This window comes from Phyllobates terribilis, unplaced genomic scaffold, assembly GCF_046119375.1.
Source record: "Phyllobates terribilis strain yellow unplaced genomic scaffold, ASM4611937v1 Scaffold_3__8_contigs__length_932513732, whole genome shotgun sequence".
Taxonomy (NCBI): Eukaryota; Metazoa; Chordata; class Amphibia; order Anura; family Dendrobatidae; genus Phyllobates; species Phyllobates terribilis.
In genome coordinates this window covers 755202916-755215681 of record NW_027362763.1, presented here as the reverse complement: position 1 = coordinate 755215681, position 12766 = coordinate 755202916, and the positions used below count along the sequence as shown (strand labels likewise).

Below are 12766 nucleotides of genomic sequence, written 5' to 3'. Positions count from 1 at the left end.
ATTTATCTATTTATCAATTATCTATTCATTATTCTATTTGCCTGCCTATTAATCTGCCTGATCTATCTATCTATCTATCTATCTATCTATCTATCTATCTATCTATCTATCTATCTATCATTTATCTATTTATCAATTATCTATTCATTATTCTATTTGCCTGCCTATTAGTCTGCCTGATCTATCTATCTATCTATCTATCTATCTATCTATCTATCTATCTATCTATCTATCTATCAGAACTTCATGTTAGCACATACTTCCTAGATTTCTTATTATTCACTATTGGAGACAGTATAATCTTAGATATAATTAGTGTTGTACCGCCCCTACATTACATTACACATTACTCCTCTATAGGTCTCAGGTCTGTGCTCATTACTTCCATCTATAAAAATATTGGATCTCCCCATATGTAGGTGTATAAAAATGACATCAGTTTTAATAACAGTTCTCATCCCTTGTGGGTTTTCCCTGACTGAGCATCTCCTTTTTTGACAGCTGTGGAGCAGCTGAAGACATGGAGGAATTCTCCAGGGTGCTGAATCAGGAAGCCAGTGGCTGGGCACTAATGAGCAGCCCTTGACAAAGGGGGAGTGCAATGCTTATGTTGGCTCCCTCTCTGCTCCAGCAGCTAGCCATTGGCTGGGAGTCCTCTGCACGTGACCTACTTTGGTGCTGGCTTTCAGCTTCTAATGAATTATAGATGAGGAGGAGCTGAGATGCAGATTTGGCATCAGAAGTAGGCTCACATACACACACACACAGCTAAGCATCCTCAGGAGCAGAGTTAGCATGCTGCAAGGAGAGATGCAGTAGGATAAGGCACATCAGGCTGTCCCTTTAATTTTACAGCTTCAGCATTTCTTCCCTTCTTTGCAGACTTGCAAGCTTTCCATCTCATTTCTACAGTAAGTCAGGAAGATGAGGGAAGGCTTTCTGATAGAGTGTGTGATCACTGGCATGGCTTTGCTGTGTGCTAGTATCTCTGCATCTGCTGATAACAGACCTGTTCTCACTGGGCATTTTTTGGTGGACTTACATGAAGGAGGAGAGCAAGAAGCTAAACAACTTGCTAAGGAATATGGCTTTGGTGGGGCCAGAAAGGTAATGATGTCTCCTTCTTCCCTTCCACATGATGTTCTGCTTGTACTGTACATTTACAGTGATGCTCTGTGCTTGGCTTTCATGTAGAAATACAATATATGGAATTATTTAATTTATTTTATAGTTTTTTTTTCTAAAGGGGATGGAATCTGGGCAACTTGAAAAGACAAAGCAGAATCTTTGTGATATTGTGGCCATGATGGGATTTACATCTTATTTGGGTCATTTAAAGCGCAGTTCACACAACACAAAGTTCAGATTTAATTATTTGCCTTTCTACGAAAAAACTGAAATGTGTTATGTTTGCAAATGATACAGACCCCTCCTAGCAACCCCCCCCCCAGTAAATGATTTACTGTAGTTACCTAACAGTGGTGTACAGACACCGAGAAAGGTGCTGGCAGTGAGAGAATGGCGGGGTTAAAAAATATATCATTTATTACATTGTAGTCATAGACTTACTGTCATTCCTATAGTTTATATTAGTATATTGGATACAGAATCTGCCTAATTAGAACAATTTCTGCTAAACATAGACTGAGGCTAAGTGCTGCAATCCCTACAATGGGGAGTATTTCATAGGAAAAAGGGAATAAATTGGGCCTGGCTGTAACCTTAATGAGGACACTCTCCAGTCCACATGTACTTTGTCCGAGTATAGCGGACTTCTGTGTTGTATACTTCGTAGTGTGAATGATTACTTATATAAGTCTGTTACCATTGAATTATGACTCCCATGAAATTCACATATTCAGTTATTCAGAAAATTATTAAAAAGTTGTAGATTGTCAGATCTAGTCTGGACACTGTAGCACTTAAGGACTTAGTATTTTTCATGCCATTCATCTCTTTTTTTTCGTCCTATGTATTGACAATTGAGTCTATTAGATGCTTTGACCTTCAATAAGCCTCATTCAATTAGAGCGTCAAATGGATTAGGATACATGTTCGTTGTTGGCCGGAGATATGTATATATTTTGGATAATCCTTCGCCTCTTTGCCAGTGTTATAGGAAAACTGAGCGTTTGGACTGATCATTTGTCAGGACTGATCATTGACAGATGAAGAAATGGAAAATGGAAAGAGTCACAATTCAGGCAGCTTTAGGAGAACATCATACTTGGGGTTTGATGCCAAACTGGATTGTGTCTACTGTACATGGGACGCGTATTTTAAAATATTTATTTTTTATTTCCCATCCATTTTGCTTTTTTTTTTTATTAGTTTCCTGATATTATTATTCTACAGCACTTGATGATGACACTGGAGCTTGTGTAATTACATGTGCGGTAGGATTATACAGGTCTTCCCCTACTGTAATAATATACGTCTCCTCCTTACAATAACCCATTCAAAGTATTGAACTGTCAAAGCTACAGTATATCTGATAAGCACCTGTACGACAGAGAGAAAAGAGGAGGAAAAAGCAGGATATAAAATAAAAAGTGCAATTACAGAAGCCTCAATATCTCAGGTATATCAAAATTACTTATATAAATATATAATAGAAATATTTTGTAATAATACATAAAAATTTCAAATAATTAAAAAAAATCTAATTGATGTAATAAATATATAACAGGCAAATTATTCCAGAATAGTTTTTATGTTTTATTGCTCAAATATTGAATATTTCAAGTAATCACAAAGCAAAACTTCAGACTGGAAAAGTTACTGTTATATATTTTTGCTATCATTATCTCGGCCGTCCTGAGCGAATAGTAAAAGAGGAGTTAATTTTTTTCTCTGATAAGAAGTGCAAAATGAAAAAAAAAAGGAAAAGAAAGAAAAACAGAAAAAAAAGATAAAAGTGTCAAGAATATACTGTAATTAAAGAGATTATAATAATATGCTGTGTATATATTTCTCTCTCTTTATATATAGTGTATTATCTCTATGTACAGAGAAATATATCTATATCTATCTCTTTATAAATATATATCTATATACATATATATCTATACATACTTTATATACACATACATAGAGAGAGAAATGTATACAAAATACATGATTTTAATCCTATTTAATTATATTCTTGACAGCTTAATCTTAGATAGATAGATAGATAGATAGATAGATAGATAGATAGATAGATACCTACAGTGACAGATAGATGAATAGATAGATAGATAGATAGATAGATAGATAGATAGATAGATAGATAGCCCTTATGGGCCATTAAAATTACACTATTTTTTCTACAAGGAGTGTTGTCTTATATTTTTGGAGTAGATAGATAATAGATAGATAATAGATATAGACAGAGAGATAAGTCTATATATATATACAATTACTTTTATTTATTTTTTTCAAAGTATTTTTAGACTTTGTATAGTGTAACATCAGATGCTACTTTGCCGCTATTAGTAGAATATGATGATTAAATATATGGAATCTGTTCTTTAGATACCTGATCTCTTGAACGTATATTGATGTCTTTATCCGGAACCTGCGTCTCCATTTTGGTCTCTTTGAAGCTATAACATCAGTCCCTGCTATTTATACGCTATTCATGCTAATATTTATTTACTAAATTGAGTCAGTAAAATAAATCACAATGACAGGAAGACAATGGAGATGGTCATAATGGATGTGCCCATATTTGTCTTGCAGCGCATGCAGCTTGCCGGTAATAGACATACTATTTACAGCTGTATTTATTTTGCACTATGCCGGCCCTAGATCAGTGCATTGTGTCTTGTATGTTCCACAGCCATCTTCAATGTATTCTAAAAGATACTTGAGAAATATAGATTATTATTATTATTATTATTACTACCCTTTTAGAGGTGGTACACAAGATAAGTTTTTATTATGCGATTTGACTTTTTCTTTTTCTAGCCAATATTCCCCATTTTACGAGATGGTAACAGTTACCCAATAATCCTTGTCTATTGGTATGTGCAATATTATGAAATCTGTGTTGTTTCGCGGCCCTTGCTGTAGATTGCTGCAGCTGCAAGTTTGAGAGACATCAGGGGGATTCCCCTTTCAGCCATATGCAATGGACCACTATCACTTAAAATAACTATAAAGTGGCCAATCCCCTTTAAGATCTAGGGATTGTAAACGCCAGGAAAGCATGTAAAACTCAATGCCATGTTCCCAAAACCAATCCATGGCTATGCGATCCTTGTGGCATGGTGCATTGTCCTGCTGAGAGTAATCTTCAGCCATAGAAGAAACAGCTGCTCTACCAGCACGAACTGTTGACACTGGACAGGAAGATTAAATCATTAAATCATACTGTTTGTGCCAAATTCTCATCCTCCCATCAGCATAGCGCAACAGAAATCTGGATTCATTTGACCAGGCAGTGTTCAGTGATCCATTGTTTGCACTCTTTGGCCGACTGGAGTATGACCCCTCTGTTTCCCAGTAATGATACTCATACAGATTGTCTGCTGTTATAGCTCAACTGTGCTAAAAATTAATGAATTGTGCATTCGGATACATTTGTTTGTCACCTGCAATGTATTTTGCTGTAATTTGCTTGACAGTTCGCCACCTGCCTATCGGAAAATTTCTTGACATCCTCCTCTGACCTCTTTCGTTGTTCAATTCTTTACATCCACAGGATTTTTTTTCCACAATCACATCATTCTTGGTAAAATCTTGAAAATACAGTATGAGAAAACCCCACAAGGTTGTCAGTTTTTACAATGCTGGTCCCGGCTAGTCTAATACCATTAACCTTGCCTCTTTGGAAGTTGTTCAGGTTGCTCAATTTCTCTTCAATTCTAATTTAGATTCACAATGAAAGAGATACATGTAAAACTTACACATTTTTAGGTTACATTTTAGCCTGCACTTTGGGGTCAGATGTCTAATTTACATAAGAGTAGTTCTAATCATGAAAGGGAATGTTGCAAATCATTTTCTACTCCAGGGCTGGGTTCCACTTTCATTCACTATTGTTGCTGCTCTATGCTGTGTACCACATCAGGTTTCACAAGTTGTCCAGCGTATCTCTCTGACATCATTCTCCAAAACCCTTTTAGGTCAATTTAGACACACCTGAGTGTCTGAATCTTCAGTAAGTTATGTATTCAATTGCCCTTTGTTTTGGAGCTTGCTATGATCCAGCTCCTTCAGCTTCAATCATCCCTGCAAACTCCTGTGGATTCTACAACCTGTATCTACTGTTCCTGTTGATTAACCCATCGTCTGGTGTAAGCAATACGAACTGTAATCTAGAGTCTGTTATATATATATTTACAAATGTATAAAAATATACAACAAACACATGATAGACATGGACATCAATATTATGTTAATTAGTAAAAATCAGTTTAGTAAGAACCAGCATCTATTTGAAAACCTGGTCCCAAATAATTTCCTTTGGCATAAAAACTAATATCAAGTAAAGTATTTTGTGTCTAGAATTCTGTCAAACAATGTTGTCCCAACTACTGTAATAATTCCTTTACTAAAACATGTCATTAGTAAACACATCATCATGACCACAGATAGGCTCAAATTTGGCCTTTCATTGTCGAAAGCAGGATTCAGCAAGGGGGTGACAGAAGTATTGACTGTAGCAAACAACACATCTGGGGTGAAGGATCTACCCTGTCAAAACTTGGCAGCCAATAAAAGGATTGTCCTAAAGCCCATGCTCCAGATTATAATTTGATAACATAGAAAATTTTAGTCATTTACAACAGGGAATGGGGAACACAAAGAGGACAAGTGAACTTGGCAGTATACTTGGCATTGGAAATTTTGGTTATGAAATACAGGGCACTTGCATTAGGCTGCCTTCCCACACTCAGTTTTTGGTGCAGGTATTTTACTTAAAACTAAAATTGAGTCCTTAACACTTATGTTTGACTTGAAAAAAAAATCTCTAAAAACTGCACTTTTAAAGGTAGACATATTTTAATTTTGTATATTAAATTGGAGGTTTGTACTACAATGGATTGAGGGTTAAACTATGTGTCTGATGAAACATCTCAAGTAACAAAGTATGATAAGCAGTAGTTAGTATAGTAGTACATAAAGCAAAAATTAGTTTAGTATTTAATACTTCCACCTAGTGGGAAAAACAAAATAATAATCTTGTAGTTATGATACCTTTTAATGGCTAAAAAAAATAAAATAAATAATGTTACAAAGCAAGCTTTCAAGACTTCTTAGGTCTCTTCAGCAGGCATGGTACCTGCTATGATGAAGAGACCTAAGAAAAAAGCTTGCTTTGTAACATCATTTATTTTATTTTTGTCAGCCATTAAAAGGTATTATAACTAGTGATGAGCGAGCATACTCGCAAGTACTCGGTACTCGCCCGAGCAGCTTAGTACTCGAGATGCTCGGAGCTCGCTGAATACTTGCGAGATTCTCGGGCAGATGCTCGGGTCCCCTTCCTGCATGTTTGGTGCTCTTTAGAGCACCAATCAACATGCAGGGATTGCCTGCCACTCACTGTAATGCCGCAGCCATGTTGGTTGTGGCATTACAGTGATTGGCTGGCCGCACAACATCATCAGGTCTATATCAGACCTGGCGCCGCTGTGCTCGTCAGTCTACTCCGCAATCAGGCAGTGTAGGGAGAGGTGCTGCTGAGCTAGGGAGAGATTTGGTTGTGTATTAGGTAGTGTAGGGAGAAAACAAGTACATTAGACATATCTATTTCAACAAACAGTCCTTCTGAGGACTAATCCATCTGCAGAGATATCAGGCAGGCAGTGCATATAGGCAGGCAGGCGGTGTATATAGCAGACTGTAGTGCATATAGCACAAGAGGCTCCATTCCAGTTCTGCCTTCTGCTGCTGTTAGATATTTCTAGACAAAGGCCCAGGTCTCAGGGGCCAGGAATAATTGTTTTTGGGATCTTAATCCTCATTATTTGCTTAAAAAGCAATCCAGAGAACACCGTTTTTCTGCGCCATTTGCTTGTTGGCACTGCAGAATACAGCCAGGTCCTTTCCATATTACAGCGCTAAAACTCCAGCTATTTAAAACTGTGGTTTGTCGGTCACATGGATCACATATAATTGCGCTGAAAATACTGCCATTTTTGGCCTCCATTCCAATTTTTTTTCAGTGTGTCAGCAAAGTTTTTGGCACCGGTTTGCTGTTCAAAATAGTTACCTACAGGCCAGGTATTTAAAAGTGTGGTTTCTCCATCACACGGAATACATATAACTTCAAATTCAGCCATTTGTAGTGAGCATGGAAGATATTGTCCTCCATTTAAAATGGCAAGGTGCATGGCAAGGGACGGGGAACTGAACGTGATGGTGAATGCAGAGGTCGAGGCCGTGGGCAAGCTGAAATTGTGCCACAACAAACACCCACATCTTCTCGTCCGACCTTCCTGTCGCAATTTCTAGGGGACCGCAGCACACCACTATTGAACCCAGAGCAGTGTCAAAAGGTTGTTGGTTGGATAGCGGATAATGCTTCCAGTCACTTAGCAACCACCACCACCACCACCCTGTCTTCCACATGGTCAAGTCTCAGTAGCCGTGAGTCTGTACCACATATTCCTCACCATGATCCTCCTTCCTCCCACCATGCCGAGTGCTCGGAGTCAACTGATCCAAAACTTGGACACTCTGAAGAGCTGTTCACTTTTCCATTTATAGATTCGGGCATCTCACCCAGTTCACTTGAAGCGGGGCAAGAGGAGATTGCATGTAGCGATGCCCAAATATTTGAGCAGCCACGGTCACATGAAGGCGACGGTGGGAAAGTGTCACAAGAGGTGGACGATGATGAGACACAATTGCCAGAAAGTCAGGAGGAGGACCAGGGTGCGGAAGTGGAACATGAGGTGGTGGATGATATAGTAACTGATCCAACCTGGCAGGAGGACAAGCAGAGCGAGGACAGCAGCACACAGGGGGAGGGAGACAGAGCACCCCAACAGGCAGGAAGAAGCAATGTGGTGCCTGCAGACAGAAGGCAGGCAACCATTCCCCGTAACACCAACATGAAGGAAGTTGCCAGTATAACTGTTAGGTCTTCTCGAGTCTGGTTGTTTTTTAACGACTCTGCCAATAACACCAAAAAGGCCATTTGCACCACCTGCCAGGCCAGCATCAGCAGGGGTGGCAAAACTAGCAGCCTGACCACTACCAGCATGATCAGGCACATGGCAGCAAGGCACCCGACTTTATGGGCCGAACCCCAGGGTCCAGGAACAGTGTCTGCGGGTAGCACCATTGCTTCTTCCGCTGTTGTGCATGCAAGCCAATCCTGTCCATGGTGCATGCGAAAATGCCTTCTGCCCTGCACCTGTCGTTGCACACTCGTCCTTGTCCCAGCGCTGCATTCAGTTGTCCATACCCCAGTCCTTGGAACGCAAGCGAAAATATGCAGCCAACGCCCCACAGGCCACACTACTAACTTTCCACATTTCACGACTGCTTGCGCTCGAAATGTTGCCTTTTAGGCTCATGGAGAAGGAAGCATTCCGCAACCTGATGGCGGCGGCCATCCCTCGATACTCAGTCCCCAGCCGCCACAATTTCTCCCGGTGTGCCGTCCCCGCATTACACAAGCATGTGTCCCAAAACATTAGCTATGCCCTCAACAACGCATTTACCGGGAAATTCCACCTAACCAAGGACACGTGGACAAGTGCTTGTTGGCAGGGATGGTACATCTTGCTGACGGCACACTGCTTAACATAGTGGAAGCCGGGACCCAGTCGGACCTTGGGACGGAACACGTCCTCCCGATGCCAAGGATTGCGGGCCCTAGGTCAGTCAGGGTTGCCCCCACAGTCTACAGCTCCTGCATCTCATCCTCCTCAGCCTCCTCCTCCTCTTCAGCCTCCATCTCCGAAATGATCACATCAGTCACAAGCTGGAAGCATCTGCCTCGGCCAAGCGGCAACAGGCTGTGCTGAAGCTAGTATGCTTAGGTGACAAACCGCACAATGCTGAAGAGTTGTGGACAGCTGTGAAAGAGCAGGCAGATCTGTGGCTCACACCGCTGAACCTACAGCCAGGCATAGTCGTGTGTGACAATGGCCGGAGCCTAGTGGCGGCTCTGAGGTGAGCCAAGCTCACACACATACCATGCCTGGCCCATGTGCTTAACCTCCTGGTTCAGCGCTTTCTCAAATCCTACACAGAGCTGCCAGATCTGCTTGTTAAAGTACGCCACCTGTGTGCCCATTTTAGAAAGTCACCTACAGTTTCCGCCGCCCTTGCCGTGTTTCAGCAGCGTTTACAGCTTTCGACTCACAGACTGGTGTTTGATGTCCCCACGCGTTGGAACTCTACACTTCAGATGTTGGGAAGGATTTGTGAGCAGAAGAGGGCAGTTGTTGAGTACCAGCATCAACAAGGCCGTCGGTATTCAGTTCAGACTCCACACATAAGACCTCAGGAGTGGACATTGATGTCAGACATATGTACCATCCTCCAAAACTTTGAGGACTACTCCAAGATGGTGAGCAGTGATGACGCTATAATTAGCGTCACCATCCCGCTTCTCTGTCTGAAATGCTCTCTGCTCACAAAGAGGATTAATTGCAGCCTTATCTCATCCCAACGTGGATTGGGTGACAATGAGGAAGAGGAGGAGGAGGAAGAACAGGAGCTAGTTTCATGCGCTATAGACAGTACTACCTGCACAGCTGTCATACCGTCTGTTCAGCATGGATGGCCAGAGGACAGAGAGGAGGAGGAGGAGGAGAGCATGGTCAGTCATCCTCTTGGTGAGGACATGGAAGTCTTGCCTGTTAGCAGTCTGGCACACATGGCTGAGTTTATGTTACGCTGCCTTTCCCATGACCCTCGCGTTTTCAAAATTTTAGGTGACAGTCATTACTGGTTGGTGGCACTTCTAGACCCACGCTACAAGGCGAAGTTTATATCTCTTATTCCTGAGGCGGACAGGTCTACAAAAATGGGGCTGTACCAGAAGGCCATTGTTGCGGAACTATTAAAAAAATTCCCATCTGAAAACGCTGGCGGCAGAAGTCACACTTCGTTGGACAACCAAGGAGTACAGGTGAGGGAGACACAACTTCAATCCAGCAGAGGCAGGGGAACACTGTCAAAGTTCTGGGAGAATTTTCTCAGCCCCTCCCATCGCACAAGCCCTGAGGCGTGGGGTACTCTCACAAAGAGTGCAAAGTTTGGGAAGATGCAGAGGGAGTACCTTGTCGACCGTACCAACATCCTCCGTGCCTCTGTGCCTTTTAATTATTGGGTATTCAAGCTGGATACGTGGGATGAACTGGCTCTCTACACCTTTGAGGTCCTGGCCTGCCCTGCCGCCAGCGTTTTATCAGAGCGGGTTTTTAGTGCCGCTGCTGGAAATATAACTGATAAGCGCATCCGCCTGTCAAATGAAAAATAATTTTTTTAAAGGGTGTTTATGATGCCCGTAAAAAATTTTTTTTATACAGTATGTTCATGTATACCCCCAGGGCTAAATGTTTGTCAGCCCATACTTTAGTGCATGGGCATTACAAGCATAGGAGACCCACTCCTTTCTAATGAGAACGTTTTTTATGAGGCCCTCCTCCACATCTCTTCCAAGGGGCATTGGAGTGCCCCCCAATTTTTGGCAGCCCTTGCATTCACTGCAAAGGGAAACACAATGGGAGACCCACTTCCTACTAATGGGAACATTCTTTTAAGGAGACCCTCTGACCTCCACATCTCTTCCAAGGGGCATTGGAGTGCTTCCAAATTTTTGGCAACCCTTGCATTCACTGCATAGGCAAACACAATGGGAGACCTACTTCCTAATAATGGGAACATTGTTTTCAGGAGGCCCTCCTCTAAGTCTCTTCAAAGTGGTATTGGGGTGCATCCAAATTTTGGGCAGCTCTGCCACTCACTGCATACGCAATAACAGTGTAGGAGACCCACTCTTTAGTAATGGGAACAATAAAACATAGCTGGGTGATGGCTCTCTAAGAATAGTGAGGACCGACAGCTGGCCCTTTAAGAATAGTAAAGGTCGCCTGATGGCCCTATAAAAATAGGCTTTGTGACTTTCAGAGTCCCTCCTTCATAAATGAAACACGATGTGTCTAATGATATCTCACACACCAGATGGCCAGATAAGGTTGTAAAATGTTAAAATGACATTTCCAGGTGAATGCATTTGTCTTGGTTGAAAGCAATGCAAAAGTGAAAAAACGCATCAAAAACGCTACGTGTGAACATAGCCCAAGGTGTGCAGGAGCATTTTTCTTTTTGGTAATTTATTTTGCTTTATATACAAGTCATTACCCTGGAAAGGATGTTCCTTAACATATTTCCCAGGAACATCCATTTTGGTTTCGATTTTGTATGTTTTATTGTGAGTCCGTAAAAGTGGCGTAATACCTCTGACAACGTTGTTGACAGCAGTGATCTAGGACTCAGAAATACTTCCATGGGTCTTTCCCATGCTGTTCCCATGTCATTTGAGCACTGTTCCCATCGATTTGGGCAATTTTTAGGCCCTCTGCAGACCGCCGGGGGAGCCGCCTGAAAAATGCTTGAGTTTCCCATAGACTTACATTGGGCTCGTTGCTTGGGTCGAGCACCCGAGTATTCCAATGTGCTCAACGTTAGCAGCGAGCACCCGAGCATTTTAGTGCTCACCCATCACTAATTATAACTACAAGATTATTATTTTGTTTTTCACACTGAGAGCAATCTTTTTTCAACTGGCTAACACAGTACCAAACATTTTTTTCTTTCATACTTCCACCTGAAACATATTGGAAAATCCTAGGGCCCATTCACACTAGTGTAAAGGCTTCTTTTACTGTATTGTGAATCCACTTTGGAATAAATCACAACTAATAGAATCCTTTTGATTTGTAGTAGACTCCATTAAGTTCCCATAATGATTTTGCTATTTTTGACACCAAGAACAGCGCTGCAGACTCCTCTGTGCGTCTAAAATACTGAAGGAAAGAGAGTAAAGCAACCTGAAATTGAGAAACGATTGGAAGTTTTCCAAATAAAAAATGACAAATTAGAAGACCTAAATATATAGTATTATTATATCACTGGTGTACAGTATATGGTTCTCCTGGATGAGAAAGAACTTTTTTTTTGCTTTTTGTCCAGTTAAATTAATGGGTTGTTTTCTAGGGCTATGAAAAATTTATATAATGCTACACATCAAAGGTTTTCTACAATTTCTTCCACACAGTAGGTAATAAAAGCAAAAACTGAATTTATACCTAACAAATAAAAGTAGATGTTAAAATAAGGTTCCACTTTTATACTCAGTGTTTCCAGAACATTAACCATATATTGCACATTGTGTATTGTGGGTTATATGGTGTATATGCACTGGTGAAGAAACTCTCATTTCCTGTTCCTTTATTTGCAAGATTTTTCCTCTGTCATGACCATTCACCTTGAAGATTTACTTTATTTACTGTCAGTTCACATGATGAATACGGTCCTTTATTTTCACTTCTACCTATTACCACAAAGGAAAATAAAAATCATCTCCCCGGATTATGAAAATATATATGACGCGCCCCCTGGGACATATTCCTTTTTGAGGGGAATACCCGGCACCGGATCAGATGGGGGGTTGTAGTCTCCGAGCGGCTGTGACCCGGCCCCGTGCCCAGGGCGTCAAGCTCAGTGTTATGTGGCAGCTTTACAGATGTTACTAAAGTTCTTTTGTGTCGACTACGCCACCCGTTGTGATGCGGTCACTGTGGCCGCCGCT

At 41.2% G+C, this 12766-nt stretch overlaps 1 protein-coding gene across 2 annotated transcripts in view; it reads left to right on the top strand.

The window, feature by feature from the left end:
* The first annotated feature begins 681 nt into the window (after positions 1-681).
* Positions 682-12766, top strand: part of PCSK2 (proprotein convertase subtilisin/kexin type 2) — a 370368-nt gene continuing 358283 nt past the window's right edge. The window contains exon 1 of one of the 2 annotated variants that reach the window (XM_073672192.1): positions 682-1107. In XM_073672192.1, coding sequence (XP_073528293.1) covers positions 925-1107 — 183 coding nt within the window. In that variant the 5' untranslated portion in view covers positions 682-924. The remainder of the gene's footprint in view (positions 1108-12766) is intronic. The other variant, XM_073672191.1, reaches the window with a different exon arrangement.